Raw genomic sequence first — 16067 nt, 5'->3', positions numbered from 1 at the left:
CTGAAATTTATTTCATTTTACTTTTCCAGTTTTCTATAGATGGGAACTGATTTCAGATAACACCATAGGCGAGAATGAAACTCACTTGATGTGTCGTTTTATCTCATTATTATGCAAGGGAGGTATTAACCCAAGAGTGTTTTTCCATTCCTTTTTTATGTAACAAAAGCGTTGAGAGAGAGAGGATTTGCAATTGAAACGATTTTTGTTTCTAAGTTCTATGCACATCTGGAAAGTTTCTCAAAGGTTTCTAACCTTGTTTATAGCTAAAATGTTCTTGAAAATGCTGGAATTCGAATTACTAAATCAGGTTTAAAGTACATGGGTACCACAGCAGGCACTTTTTCAGTTGCTAAAATATTTTGAGGTTTGGGGTAGTTTTTGTGAATAGCAATAAGTTTAGTTGCATGACATTTTTCTAAACTTAAATTACAAAGAGTAGTTTAAGTCAATTAATTGTGTTCCGGCAACGCAATGCCCTTGCCCATTTAATATCTGTATTATTAAAAATACATTTAACTATAACTTTATTATGGAGAAAAACGCGTTTAAAGTTTTAAAGTTAAGAATAATTATTAATTTAAATTTAAGCAACAAAAATAATTATATCTTTCGTTTTAATGAAGATAGAAACAAGATTCAAACGGCATTTTAAGCAGAAAAAAAAAACTAATTTTTTTAAGTGATAAAAATTGAAAAGTTTGATGATTTTGTGTCCAGACCCCCTTAATTCCCCAAAATTAAATAATTTTAACCCCCAATTCTACAAAAAAAAAGTTTCGGGGGCCATGCTCCCTAACTCCATCATTCTTTTTTTGACCCCCTCCCCTCTTTTAGTGCGCTTATCTGAGACACATTAAAACACCCAAGTTAAAGATATAAAAAAAGTCAAATGCAAAACTCTTTATTTTAATTTCAGCTTATGTGTTTCAATGTGTCTCGTTAGTCTATTTAGTTTCTTCTTTTATATCCTAGATTGTTTGCTCATTCTGTGCTCCATATGCCTATAACTTCGGACTTATGACGGAAGTTTTCACATCATAAGGTCATATCTTGGTTGCATTGAAAAAGGAGTTCTTTGTAGTCTCGAGATTCATGCATGTATTTTTTTGCGCGAGTTTTGTGTGCAGAAAAAAAAAGCAAGTCTTTTCTTGTGCTTTTTTTACGTTGCAAATGTTTAATTTTCACCATTAAAAAAAAAATGAAGGCACAAATTTACAGCCAGAACTACATTTTTCTTCTTTATGCACATTATTTTTCAAAGCAAATTTCCAATTTGTTCACTTTGAAAAAGATAAGTTATCGTGATTATTTGCCGTACATTCCTCTTCATATGTTTAATACCTCTACATTAGGTATACAGCGACGTGAAAAAATATCAGCTAATATAAATAAGCTCTCTTTACGAGATAAGCCGAATTATGCTTGTGACTCTCGTCGGTGTGCAAATTTGTTTTAGCTACCAGCATGAAAGTAATCTCAACTTTAATCACAAGATATGCCTGCAGCTCGACAATGCCTATTCCAGACTGATTATTTCCTGTAAAGGTGTATAACAGAGGCCAAAGTTCAAAGTTCTTTTACAGTTCCTGGTATATCGAAATCGGGCTATCAATAAATGCTTGTAGTTCACGTTAAGTAGCTCTTGTCTCAAAAAGAAGAAGCAATACATAAAAAAAGAACAATTTTGAAATGCGCGAACACAGAAACCAATTTAAACTTTTCGGCATTTAAAATGGCAGAAATGGTGCTGGCTTGTTGTGTTTTATGGTTCTTGAGTCTGTATATGCTGATTTTCTTGATTTTTCTTGTTCAAATGAAGTGCTAAATAATTTTCACTAGTTAGAGCATTCTTACAGTGCTGGTCAAATGATTAGACTAAAGAGTTTTTTTTTTTTTTTTGGTTTTTTTTTGTACACTATTTGTACTAAAATACTATTTATTTTACTGTTAAAGTACAGTACATACTGTACACTGATTATTACGTTATTTTAGCATAATTTAATGTTTGCAGGTGGCAGCACTGTCTGCTCTGTTTATGTTCTTTGTTTAGCTACCTACCAGGAACATAACCTCAATCAGCTTACTAGTACTTTTTATTAGTGTGTTCTGTTACATTTAAAGTTAGTTTTAGGTAATTAGTGAGTATGTGTATGTGAGTATATATAATAGTGAGTATAAACAATTTTTTAATTCCTCTTTTAAAAATTTAAGGAATGGTGTAAACCTTGTCAAAAGTATGCCGAAAAGACTTAAAATGCTCATCAAGAATAAGGGAATGCATACTAAATATTCACTGTTCGTTAGTGTGTCTATAGTTATGTAATCAATAAAGAATTTGCTTTTAAAACAGTCTTAGTCTACTAATTTGGCCAGCACTGTATTTATTTCTAAAACAATAAACGAGCCTTGGTGCATTCCAACACACGAATGCTTTTCTGTGTTCGTCATCCACTAAGACGAAAGATTTACTGAGTGCAGTAAGTGAAAGCAAAAAGTATTCCACGTTAGTTTTTCAATTTGTGCTGATGCAGCACAATTGTTTTATCGCCTTTTTTCTGACCTAAAGCAGAGTTCTTTATTTCTACATGCAGCTAAAATTTTCAAGATACAATCGAATATTTTCGATTCGCCAACTTGTCAGAAAAGAGAAAATTTTAGTGAAAAGGAGAGAGCCCGTAAGTTTTTTGTCGTGGAAAATGGTCTTTTTCGTTTAGTATTTCAAGTAACAATTTTATGCGTGTGTACAACTGTTGCAGTTTAAAACGTATTTCTAAGCTAAAGTCAGGCATCGGAGATGCTGCCTTTATATTTAACCTTAATTTGGCATCAAATTCTTCACCAAGGAAGTACACGTGTAATGATGTTAAAAGTTTAAATACGTAGCACTCAAAACAGCATACTGAGAAAAAAACCTGAAGACAAAAGGAATTAGTCCTTGTGCCCCCGTTATCTACATATAAGGTCTTAGAAAACAGCCGAAATTTCAAGAAACACGCAAAATTTAAAGACTTAATTTTGATTACTTGGACTCTGGGGCAAATAATTTATATGTCTCGAAATATGCTTTAGGAAGCTTTATCGTTTGTTAGTTTATTATTTTTTTTCATAATACTATCGTATGGTTTCCTGGTCCGGGATAGTGTTTCACATAACAGATGGGTTAATTAATCGATTAATTGATAGTTAATCGATTTGCCACTCCAATGAGGCTAGAAAGATTAACAAAAGTTCGCGGTTCGATCATAGGATGTGTAGCAGGTACTACATTTAGCTTATTTTGTCATTATGTAGGAGCGCCCATCCTCCCCAAAGCAATGGCGCACCCTCCTAAGTATCACGCCCCCCCCCCCCCCCCCCGAGAACGAGATAACTCCCAGAGAAGAGAAAAATTTCAATGTCACTATCAGTCTGTGCTTTGAACCCTCCCCCCACTCACACTGGTGTTGTGGGCACTCCTGCATTATGGTTACTGTTTTCAGTCAACTGATTATGAATTCGTAGCAAAGATTCCGATCTGTTTCAACGTCTCACAAAATCAAGTATGATTTCTGAATTACAGTCGGTAAGAATGAACAATGCCAAAAAAAAAAAAAAAGTTCTCCACAAAAAGTTTGAAGTTTCTAGAGGATATATCTGTTCATCATTGCTCATAAGTGTAAGAAGCACAGAAGTATCGTAATAGTTGATTGGAAATATTTAGCAAAGAACACTGGTGAACGGCGATTTGGTTGTCGCAAGAGTCGTGACTTGTTTTTGACTACCACTTGACTTGAATCTTGAGTCCAAAATTGATCTCCAGTCTATCACGTCCAGTTTGCAAGCAGCATACGGATGTAAACAGGAGATAGAAATGACAAAAACAGAGATGAAGAAAAAGAAACCGTCATACTTTATTATTATTATTATTATTATAATTATTTTGTTTTGTTTTAAGGATAGTTGAAAACAGGTTGACTGTTTTCGAAAAACCTTAATTATTTTTTCCCTTTGTGTGCTTGTCTGTAGGTATATTTGTACGTATATGTGTGGGTAAACACTTATTTACGCTTGTTCTAATTTAAAAAGTAATCTACAGAATTGAGCAAATTTGGTTTTGCGGTTATAAAGCCTGGTAGAATTTAGTGCTGATACGATTACGACACCAAACACTCCAAGATAAATGGTAATACTTTTTTTTCTCGTTACACCTGCGAAATTCAAGAAACGCGTTAGAAATGCAAAATGACAAATAAAATTAGTATACAGGAGGGCACTAATGTAAATTACTGACTAGTAGTTACTGGTACACTTTGCTCAAAACTAATATCGTTACATAGCAATTTTTAACTTCAGAGAATTTACACCGAAGATATAACACAACACTCCCCAACGTACCACTTAGTTTTGTCTTTGAATATTATAAAGATATTCCAAACTTACATTACAAATCTCATTACAATACATTCAAATAAAACGAAGTTTCCATTTCAACGAAATAAATAGTCTCTAAAAAGACGAAAGGGCGTGTCTCAAAAAATCGAAATATGAGTTGTGACCATCACAGGAATGTCCAAAGTCAATTTTATAGTATGACCAATGGACGTATCTCTACAATAAATAGTAAAAAAGTTACTGGTGGCGGTTCTCAAGCGATACAGTAAACTGGAAATCTTTAATCGCAAAATGCTTAAAAGTGAGATACGCCCATTCACCTTTTTAGCGACGAAATGTTCAGTCCCACATTAATTGCCATTACATTGCTTGAATTTCATTGCAACGAAATTTTCTTCACAACGAGCAAAATTTCAGGTCTCTTGAAGTTCATCGTATGGGATTTAACTGTGTTACTTCAGGAAGAATTGCAAACAAACCATTTGTATAAATCGACAGCAAAGACATTCATTTCGTAAATGCTACTTACTCGCAATTCTCCGCAGGTGTAATCCAGGGGATGTCCTCGTATTTCTCCTCAGGGTCCTCCTTCAGGTCGTTGCCTTCATCCTCTTCTTCCGATTCTTCTTCGGAGTCTGAAGAGCCCTGACCAAACATGGCAGGCACAGGGGCAATGCTGGGGCGCCGTCCTCTAGCCAAGGAGGCGCTGAAGCTGTCCGATCCCGGAGTCCCGTCTGACTTGGGCAAGTCCAGATGCTTTCCGAATTTCTTCATCAGGCCCATTTTGAATTTCGAGCGGATGGGAGACATCTCGAACGATTTATAATCTGGTGGGAAAGTTAAGTAAAAGTTAGACCCTAAGCCTCACGTCGGCAAGTTCGAATATATTAGAGTTCTTGTATGATTCCTAACACTGAGCATGCGTGGTCCGCAATCAAGAGGCAATCCTTCATTTACTGCAGATACTTTTCATTCCCGTTAAATAAAAAAAAAAAACAGTATTATTAGTGATCAATTAGTGAATATGATAATTGAGTATAAAGTTTTCATCAAGTATATGATCTTAAGCAGATTTTTAATGAGTCCAGAAAATGAATGTGGCTTAACATTTAGTTCAAAAATTCACAACTTCCATACATACCACGCTGATAAAATATAAGAGAGAATCAGTCTTGCATCTCCAGCACACATTTATGCAATACTTTGCAATTTTTGTACTTCAGTGACGTTATTTTTAGCTATTTATTTCCATCACAAAAATTTTGTTCCCTTTATTAATAAAAGCATGACAAAAAGCGTTTGTTAACGAGTTAGATAAGGAAAAATATTAAGAAATAGAGTTTAAAACATTTATGTATCACCTGTTCTAGTTGATCTAGAATCTTCAAACAAATTCTATTTTGTGTTATAAAAAAGGCTGTTTTTTGCTTAAAGCAAGTAGGGGAAATGATGTTCTCGCCTCCATACTGAGGAACTTGTTAACATTTTGATTAAATTGAGATAAGAAAAAGACTTGACCCCTCCCCCCCCCCCCCCAACTACTGTTAAGGCTATATTTTCATTAGTTCATTGTTTGCATAGAATTTCCTGATAAATCTTTCTCAACATGTCAAAAAAAAAAAAAAAAAAAAAAAACGATAACTTGCAAATCTAACCTGTAATTCAAACAGATACCCTTAACAGGCTGGAGATTAAATGCTTAATGATACAGATGCTTTCTGTTGAATTTAGACAGCACCATGCTCACCTGATTTCCTCCTGCCTCCTTTGACGTCTCCGAAATAAAGTTGCAATGCTGATGCATGAGGGCTTTTACCAGTCCCTTCCTCGTCGCCACCCGCCGGCAGGAAAGCGCTATTTTCCTCTTTCGTGATGTTCATGTAGAAGCAGATGTCCGTGAACTGCATGTGGTAGGAGGGACCTGGGTTCAGCATGATGGGCCACGTGCCTCCCAGGTCAGTCTGCACGCCCACGAGTGCCACACCATACCTGGATATAGAGAAGTATCTTGTGTTACCTATCTAATGTCCGATCATGTTTCGCATGGAAAATTGGCAAGTGACAAGTAAGAACGGAATGAGGAGAATCAGTTCAACAGGGAGGAAAGGATGTTCATAGTGTACTTTGTACAAGTGCTGTAGGGTTGGAGGGACGCGTGGTGACAACGCTGCCTCAAAATAACTGACTTTTTAATCTAAATTTAAGGCAAATCAATCTAAATTGGTTCCAAACCATAACTGTATTTGGTGAGTCGCTCTAAATCCCTAGATGTGTTCCTCCAAAATGCTTTTCAAATATATGACCACTTTACCCCATGGGGTGGGGGAAAGTGGCCATAGAATGGGGTAACGTGGTTATAGTTAAAAATAGATGCAAAACAATTATAAACAACCCTAATATTTGCATATTTTGGTTATTTTTATAGTTAAAAGTATATGCACATGCATATGTGTGTATACACGAATATAAACGGGTTGTGTAAACATTAGTAAGCACGTTTATATATGAGTAGATATACATGTATACAACAGATACATGCATGCACGTGCCTACTCAAGTATATACGTGTATACACGAGTATATAAGCATGTATACTTGATTACCTACTGGGGTGTACACGTGTCTACACGAGTATATACGTGTCTCGAAAAAATACGGGTATATACGCGTATAAACGAACGTCATATGCGTGTATACACTTGTATCTCGAGTATATACGTGCATACCTGAGTATATATGTGTACAGTAGACGTATACACGCATATATAAGTGCATATACACACATACACGGGTATACACGAGTTAATTCGTGGATACATCCAGCGCGTGTTTGGTACGTGTCTACTCACATATATATATATTGTGAAGCACGAGTATATGCTGACGTATACGTGCAAACACGATTATATACCTGTATAGACGTATGTACGTACATTTACGTGTATAAACCAGTACATGTATGTATACACGAGTATATAAGCTTATATACATGCATGCCTACAGAGTGAATCCAAGCTCTTGGGCAAGAACCTCAGGGGGTAAGAGGGGAGGATAAGAAAGAAAGAATTATAAGGAACTTACGTTCGCTGACGCGCTACATGCACACAAAGCCAGAAACTGATGGATGCAAAACAAATCAGAAATTTGTTACACAAAGATGATGTTATGCAACATATTACTTTTTAAGAAATATTTAGAGCAGTTGTTAAAAGTTACGGCCTGTAATAGCTGTAATACATGCATCGCAACAAAGGCGCAGCGACGGATGAAAGTTTTTCAAAAGTATCGTTATTGCAACAGAGTGCTTTGTGATTGCCACGCATATGTATTACAGCTGCAATCCGCAAATTTTATCAATCGCTTTAAAACTTTCTTCAGACCTAAAATGTTGTGTAAAATTGTCTTTGTGTAATACATTAGTGACCTTTTCGCATCCATCAGTTTCTGACATTACGCGCATGTAGCGCGTCAGCATTGTGTTTGTGACTATATGTTCTTTATGATTCTTACTTCTTATCCTCCCCTCTAACACCTTTTAATAATTTGCTTAAAAGTTTAAACTCACCCTGTTTACTTCTATATCATATGCTTGTACGTGAGCGTCTACTCGATTACGTACGCGTACATACGTGTCTACCTGAGTATATAAGTGCTTATATATATACGAGTATAAGAGAGTATATACGTGTATAGTCAAATGTATATTTATATAGATTAAAAATACTTCCGGATACCTATATACGTATTTATTGGAGCATTGATGTGAACACGTCTATATACGTGCCTACACGAGTATATGTGCATACATATGCATATACTCGTATATTTAACCTAGTTTACTGTAAAAACAATACATAGTAAGTGAAATTAATATTTAATTTATATCTGCCTTATACTTAACGATTAAGTGACATTAGTAAAACAATATTTGTTAAGCCTAATATTCTGACCTCTTTACCCCATCTTACTTAAATTGTTCTAAAAAACTATCCAAAATAGATTCAGCTTGCTGATAATAAGAGTTTCTGAGACATGTCGGAAGCTTTCTATGCAGTCATTCTGTTCATAACTCTAACAAAAAAAATTTCCCAAGGAAGTCAAAAGAGGTGTTTAGATTAAAAAAAAATTCATATTCACACAGAATATTTTTTTTTACAAAATAAAATTTTGCCAGTTGTAAAATTTTGAATTCAAAATGTAATTTCTAAATGCCCTACTCTATAATAAAATTTTCACACTCATTTGAACATTTATTTCCAAGCTATAGCCATTTATTTGACGAATGACCACTTTACCCAATTGACCACTTTCCCCCACCAGACCCTATAAAGTGTAGCTGGCTGTTCCACAAGAATTGCAAAGCTGGTTTGACTCCCGCTGCTTGCATATCGTCCTTGTTTCAGTCTAACTAGTCACAGCGTCTTCGTTATTTTATTGTAAAATGCTACAGTAGCACAGGATTATACGTTAAAAATTACTAGGAACGTGGACGCGAGTACTTTTTACTGTAAACTTGCAGGACATGCTTTTTAGTGCATCAGTATTAAACTTTTAAAGAATTTTCTGGGAAAAAACATTGCTGCATTAATTTTAGGCTCCTTCAAATTCGGACTGTCAAACGGTGAGAAGGCTGGGAAATCCATATTTAATCGATGTTCACATTATTTCTCATATTAAAACAACTACATCAGGATTTAACTTTTGCTTAGCTTTCGTTCCTTGCCACAAGTTAAACAATGATAAATCATTGGAACGTACTTGCGGTGCGAATGGAACGAGGCGTAGGTGAAGCTCTTGCCCTCATACTCCCCGAAGAATCGGCTGTCCCCCAATCGGATGTGATAGATTTCATTTCCGGAGCACTTCCCGTAGAGGCGATGCCACTCCTCTGGGGACGTCTGGCCTTCTCTGGAAATGAAAGGAAAATTAGAAGTCATAATGAAGATTCTTCTTCATTTGGACCGTCCATAAATAAACGAGGTCACACTTTTTTCAAAATATTTGACCCCCTTCCTACTTTTGTGAACAAGTGTCACGTTTTACCATAAGTATCCCCTTTTGACGTGTCCACCATATTGAATTAATATACAGGTACAAAAAATGTTTTTATTTCAACTAAAATATGCGATGTCACACTTCTTGTGAAAACTACTTCCATCTTCTTACAAACTGCTGCAATTTCACAAACCCTTCACATTAAATTCAAAGCTTGACGTCATTTGTGAACCGTCTCGTGCCTAAAACTTTCAGCTTAAAAGAGTAAGTAGCGCGTGATACTCAAATACAACGCATAATAAATTTAGCTTAAGTATCTTCTTAATTTACTTTTCTACTAATAGCTATTTCTCTCTTTTTTAGCCTATTTTCACGTGAAAGTTTTTTAGTGCATAGTAAATTTAGCCCCAGAAATGTTTTAATTTGCTTCTTTACTAATGGCTATTTCTTCCTTTCTTAGCGTGAAGAAAGAGCGTGATTGAATTCTTAATAACTCGCTTAAACAAAAATACGCCAAAAATAATAATAAAATCAAGGTTATGAGAGGGTTTTTTAAGTCATACAACGTACCCAAAAGTGTACGAGTCAGGGTGAATTTCTGCCACAAATTAGGTCCTCCCGACTTGGGGCTTCTTCACAAGATTCTGCATCGTAAAAGGGACCCCTTCATGAACTTTAGCATCTTATGATTAATCCCGTCACAAAGTTTTTATGCAAAATCGGTTCCTTCATAGCTTTTAAGCTTCATGACGTTGCGTAGAAACGAAACATTTGTAAAAATAAGGGAAAAAAACCCCTCCAGTTTCAAAGCTATAAATTTTGTACGAAAGTATTCTTTTGTGTAAATTTAAAACTGAGGAGTACCAGTGTTGTGATAGTTAAAAGTAATCCACATAGTATGAAAAAAAAAATAAATAAATAAAAAACAAATGAATGAATAAAAATAAAAATTAAAATAATAAAATCATCCGCAAAAAATGAAGTAAAATGCTTTTATCGACACAAAAATATTTCTTCCTCACAAGACAAGAATCCAAAACTAAAACCTAGGTGTTTCCCTGCGAGTTTACTTTATCAATTTGTAGAGCAGATGTTTTTTATTTTACGATAGCAGATTTTCTAACAGCAATCCAAATAATGTATTTTTAAAGTAATGGCACTTTTAGAAGTCACGTTAAAAAGTACTACTCTTTTTCTTGAAAAGAGTAAGGAATTGCGTGATAGTGCCGAAAGGAGAGTTTCACTTACTGTCCTCTAGACGTATGAAGAAGTAAGGTGACTAATGTAGATGTACCAGGACAGAGACAGTTGTTAGCCAACAAAGCATACTTGAATTCGTCTTCGCAAACAACGTGCTCTGGAAAGAAACGAGAAATCTCACAGAAAGGATTCCATTGTGGAAATAGTTCTCACACTAGAATTTTTACAGTGATTTTTCTTGCTTTTAATAATTGTGTTCGTAGAAAATATTGTTAAAAATGGGACATGATTTTAAAAAAAAATAATCATTAGTACAAAATCTTGAATCCACCCACTACCAAGACTTAAGCAATAACTGGGGAGATGGGTGTCTTAAACCCCAGAAAAATTGAGCTTTTGCAATCAAACGTTTCAAAATATTTACATATGAGGCAGTGAGAAGCAAAGGGATGTAAGTGCTAAAATTAAGAATTTGGAGATAATCAGTATAAACGGTACCCACACAACATAAACTGGGGGAATAGACGTTGAAAAGTCGTCGAATCTAGTCCAAACACTCGTCTATAACTGATCTAAAAACCATCCCGAACTCATCAAAATGTCCCCTCAGAACGGTCGAAAGTCGTCTTGAACACGTCGAAAAGACGACTACAATGGATGAAAAATTGTGGAACTAGATCAATAATGGACGATATCCATAGCGCTAAGTAACATTTCCAAGAACAGTTATAGATAATATAAAAAACGTCTTTTAGGTGCGCTTACTAACGCTTAACGCAGCACACATTCTTTTTTAAATTCTGAACTCTTAATTGTAATATTTATACGGCACATTACATTTGCCTTAACCTTTTAACATTCATACATTTTTGTCTAATCTGCCAGTCCCATTTTTAGTACTTATTGCAATTACACTATTAAACTTAAAACCTTATTTTCAATTTTTCATGTGTCCAAGCTTATCTTTTTATACAACAGTCTTATTTCCATTTATCATTTTGAAACAGAAATCAACAAGATGAATAAGCTTACCGAAATCAAAGCGCTATAAAACAGACGCTAAAATATCAGAATACCATAGCAACAAGTGTTCCCAAACATGTCAATTAATTTATAAATATCATCGTTATTATTTTTTTAAAATGAAGTTCTGGCCCTTTAACCGTTGTTCTACGAACTAATAAATTATTTATAACTCACTTTTCACAGCAATTAGCACCACCGCAATCCACTCGCACCCATCACTGTTTGTGTTGATTCTACTGAACACTTTTATTCGACGTTTAGTAGACGACCCTTGTGGCTGATCTAATTTACGTCAGTAAAGGATAACTAATAGATGTCCAATTATAGACGTTTAATAGAACATCTAGAAATAACGTTTATTAGTCGTAGAATAGATATCACCTTTAGATGTAGATGAGTATAGATGAGGAGTATAGATGAGTTTCGACGAGAAATAGTCGTTTTATTGACGAGTGCTCTGTGTGTGTAGGAGTAAAGCCCTGGATCCGTCTCTGGACGGATCGAGGGCTTTATGTAGGAGGACCTCTCTCCTCTGCTTTAGGGAAAAAGGATGGTATTAGTAGCCCTGGTAAGTCCTGCTACAGAGCAAAATTTAGAGAAGATACAATTAAAGCTTACCTAGGATCTGAACTTTAAACGCTTTTTGCTCGAAACTTTAAAAAGTTCGCTTGCATCCCTTTGCTTCTCACTGCCTCATATATGGCTATATATGTATCTGTATGACTTTGACAAGGTCTTATAAATGTGTTAATATAAATTAACAATCAAAACATCATTGAAAATTTTTTTACTTTATTTGCTTAATTTTGTGGAGTGCAAACAGAAAGAATGTTGGGGTTATATAAAACCCCATCTCACCACTTACATTCCAAAAAAAAAAAAAAAAAAACACTTTGCTAAGTAAGGGAAAATGTTTCCTTGACTTGATCAAAGGTAGTTCTTTTAACTTCATATTTCATATTCCATTGCGTTTTTTTAATGAAATTTTAATTCACTATTGATATAAAAATATTTTCACCGATGGAGCTGTTACTGCTTTAGAGTATATTCAATCATGTAAGCAACTTAGCCCGTTAAGCTTCTGGACGTCAAAATGCCAATATGATGTTTTATAGATCTAAGAAAAGAGAATAAGACAGAAATAAATTTAATTTCATCTAGGGGAGAAACTGACGCATAAGCTCAAAGAACTGCTTATTTAATTTTGAATTTAAATTTATTATGATGTTAACTTGTGAAGATGTTCACTTCCCTCCCCCCCCCCCCCGAGGTCCAAATTGGGGTGGAAAGAATTTCGAAAATGGTTTAAGAATTTTAGCTTAGATTACCATTTCATTAGTCAAATTATTTGTGAGTAGCAAAACTTTTTGAAACTGAAAGTGATACATTGAGGATCTTGTTAATGGAGGGTGACTTTTTCCTATTCTTCAAGCCAGAGTAAAAGAGAAAGTAAACGATTCAAAATGCTGACATTGTTATTGTTTTCGGGAACAAAAATTAGTAATGCAGTTATTAAAAGTTGAATTTTGATTAATTAAGGAAGTAAATAATGAGTATTTTGATTTTCCCTCTATTTCACAAAATAAGGCACCAGAAAACTTGAAACTATTTCAATATTATTACCCCCCTCCCTCCCTGCATATTAGTTTATAAATTTATCCCTCGATGCTGTTCTATAGTTACATAAGTACCCTTATGAAATTTAACGGATAATGGTTACGAATGGTTTTGAAAAGTTAAACAACAAACCCTACTTAAATAACCAACGTACAACAAGAAACTTAATAACCTTGCAAAAATTTACTTTTTATGCAGCTTTGGAGCAGTACAGACTTTTTTTTCATTATGATTTGTTTTTACAATTTTATATTTGAATAGAGTATTAAACAGATAATTCTTCATTAAAAAAAAACATAGTTCTAAGTAAAAAATGTTAGATAAAAGCAAAAAGCAAGGTTCAAGAAAAAAAGTTATTTTTATCAGAAACTCACCAGCAAATGCGACGTGCACTTTGTTTTCGGGACGGAAAATTTGCACATACTGAGGAACGTTGGGAGCAAAGTCACGAACTGCCCATGATCTAAGTATAGTATGTTCATCCTGAAGAAAAAGAACTCATGTTAAAGAATAATTGAGAAAAAAGTAAGTAATATGGAAAAACTAGTTCTCTTATTCTTCTATTCAAGCTAGATGTGCATTCGACTAAGTTAAAACTTTCTTTACCAAATAGAATCAAATAGATATATATTAAATTAATTACTCTTGGAGAATTTCTCAAAAAGAAATACACGCCGATAACATAAAATCCAAACCTTTGACTTCAAGATTTTGCCCAGAGACCACAAAACCGCATGTACATTCTTTCGAAATGCAGTTAAAGTCTTTTTTTTTAAATTCATTCAAATAAAACAATTACAAAAAAGAAACTTCGTTTTCATTGTAGTTCCTTGTATACTGAGGAAATAAACTAGTTGCATGCACCACATAATCATATGCGCAAAATTTTTTAAACAAACTGAAATTATCAAAATCGCGTTGCTTTTTTAGTGGACAAAGTTTTTTTCCTTTAAATCTTTAAAACCAATTCGGATTACATACAAAATCTAATTGTGGTTTTCGTGCTGTTTACTGCGTTGGTAATTTCATTTTATAAAAGAAATTCGTGATAAACAGTAATAACACGATACAAACATTGGGATTGCTACATTCAACAGACATTTATTTAGAACAGCACATTAAGCACTATGTCGGTCCAATGTAGGTCTGGGAAATTCCATTCTTTTTAATGATTCGTTTATCAGAATGTCGTTCATTCTTTTAACTCTTACATTTGTACGAACGATGGAAAGAGCAGCACGGGTTTTGAACATGTTTATTGGAAAGAAAAAACATCTACACTGAAGGTTACATCAATGTTGCTAGTTACGCGCGCGCAATGTTGCGTAGTTGCGCACTCTGGTGGTGGGTTGAATGAATTTAGGGCTGAACATGCCGCCCACCTTGAAATATTATTTCAACATACGCAAACAATAACAATTGAATATTTGAAACATTGATTAGAGCAAATGAATTACTTACATTGAATAAATTGTTTACAGTAAATACTAGATGATGATACATATAACTTGACAACAAACATTGACAAAGATACATAAATAGAACGAATATACATACATACAATATGGATTAAAAGTATGCTTCAGTTAGTGTTTAGATAGGTAAGAGACATAATTTTGTGATGTTTCTCTTGAACATACCATCTGATGTTTTCACAGTGACTACCCTAACCATATTGTCACTGCCAGGGTGTAACTGAGTCACCCGGCACATTTTCCATTTAGTAGGAGGCAAATTGTCTTCTTTCAAAAGACACAGATCATTTATTTGAAGATATTTTATTGGTAATAACCATTTAGGCCTCTGTTGTAATCTACATAAATATTCCTTATGAAACCGTTTCCAAAATTGTTGAACCATTTTCTGAATAATTTGCCACCTGGTTAAATGCGAAATGTTGGAATCAATATAACTTGGTTCAGGAATACTTACTAATGGTCTACCAATAATGAAATGACCAGGCATTAATGCTGACAGGTCATTGGGATCACTAGACAAAGCTGTTAATGGGCTAGAATTAAGACAAGCTTCAATTTGGGCTAAAAGTGTTTCAAATTCTTCATAGGTTAGTTTTATATCCCCAACAACATGTTTTAAATGAAATTTTGTAGATTTTATGCCTGCCTCCCAGAGACCACCCATGTGTGGAGTCCCTGGAACATTTAAATGCCAATTAATACACTTTTCAGATAAAAAATTATTAATATTTTCATTGTAGCTCTTAGTTTTAGCGAGCTTTTCAAATTCCACGAGTTTACGTTTTGTACCAACAAAGTTAGAACCACAATCACTATATATATCACTGCATTTCCCTCTGCGAGAAATAAAACGTTTCAGAGCTACAATGAATGCGTCTGCTGAAAGATCAGAAACTAACTCTAAGTGAATAGCTCTAGTGATGAAACAAACAAAAAGAGCAATGTATGTCTTGAATGTTTTAGAGCCTCGTCTTTTAGCTGCTTTGATTTGGAACGGGCCTGCATAATCTACTCCACAACGAGAAAATGTAGGAGCAGGAGAAATGCGTGTGGGTGGCAAAGCACTCATCATTTGATTGGTTACAGTTGCTCGAATTCTGCAACATTTAACACACTTTCTTATAAAATGCCTAATGATATCCTTAGCACCAATAATCCAGAACTGTTCTTAAATACATGATAGTAAAAGTTGTGTACCAGCATGCAATAGATTTAGATGATAGTGTTTAATAATGAGATGAGTTAAAATATGTTTCTTTGGAAGTAAGATGGGATGTTTTTGGCTGTATGCGACGTTTGCATGATGCAAGCGGCCGCCCACCCTCAAAATTCCTGAATCATCGAGATAAGGGTTGAGAGCTAAAATTTTGCTTCTAC

At 34.5% G+C, this 16067-nt stretch overlaps 1 protein-coding gene across 1 annotated transcript in view; it reads right to left on the bottom strand.

Annotated features, from left to right (window-relative positions):
- LOC129222864 (potassium channel subfamily T member 1-like) overlaps positions 1-16067 on the bottom strand; it is a 368024-nt gene that overhangs the window by 59123 nt on the left and 292834 nt on the right. The window contains exons 15-19 of the mRNA XM_054857422.1: positions 13587-13695; positions 10618-10726; positions 9133-9282; positions 6122-6363; positions 4904-5201 (exon numbers count right to left, since the gene is read on the bottom strand). Of these exons, the coding sequence (XP_054713397.1) occupies positions 4904-5201; positions 6122-6363; positions 9133-9282; positions 10618-10726; positions 13587-13695 (908 nt within the window). The remainder of the gene's footprint in view (positions 1-4903; positions 5202-6121; positions 6364-9132; positions 9283-10617; positions 10727-13586; positions 13696-16067) is intronic.

This window comes from Uloborus diversus, chromosome 5 (genome assembly GCF_026930045.1).
Source record: "Uloborus diversus isolate 005 chromosome 5, Udiv.v.3.1, whole genome shotgun sequence".
Lineage (NCBI taxonomy): Eukaryota > Metazoa > Arthropoda > Arachnida > Araneae > Uloboridae > Uloborus > Uloborus diversus.
Note: the sequence above shows the minus strand (reverse complement) of the source record. Positions and strands in the feature narration are given on the sequence as shown.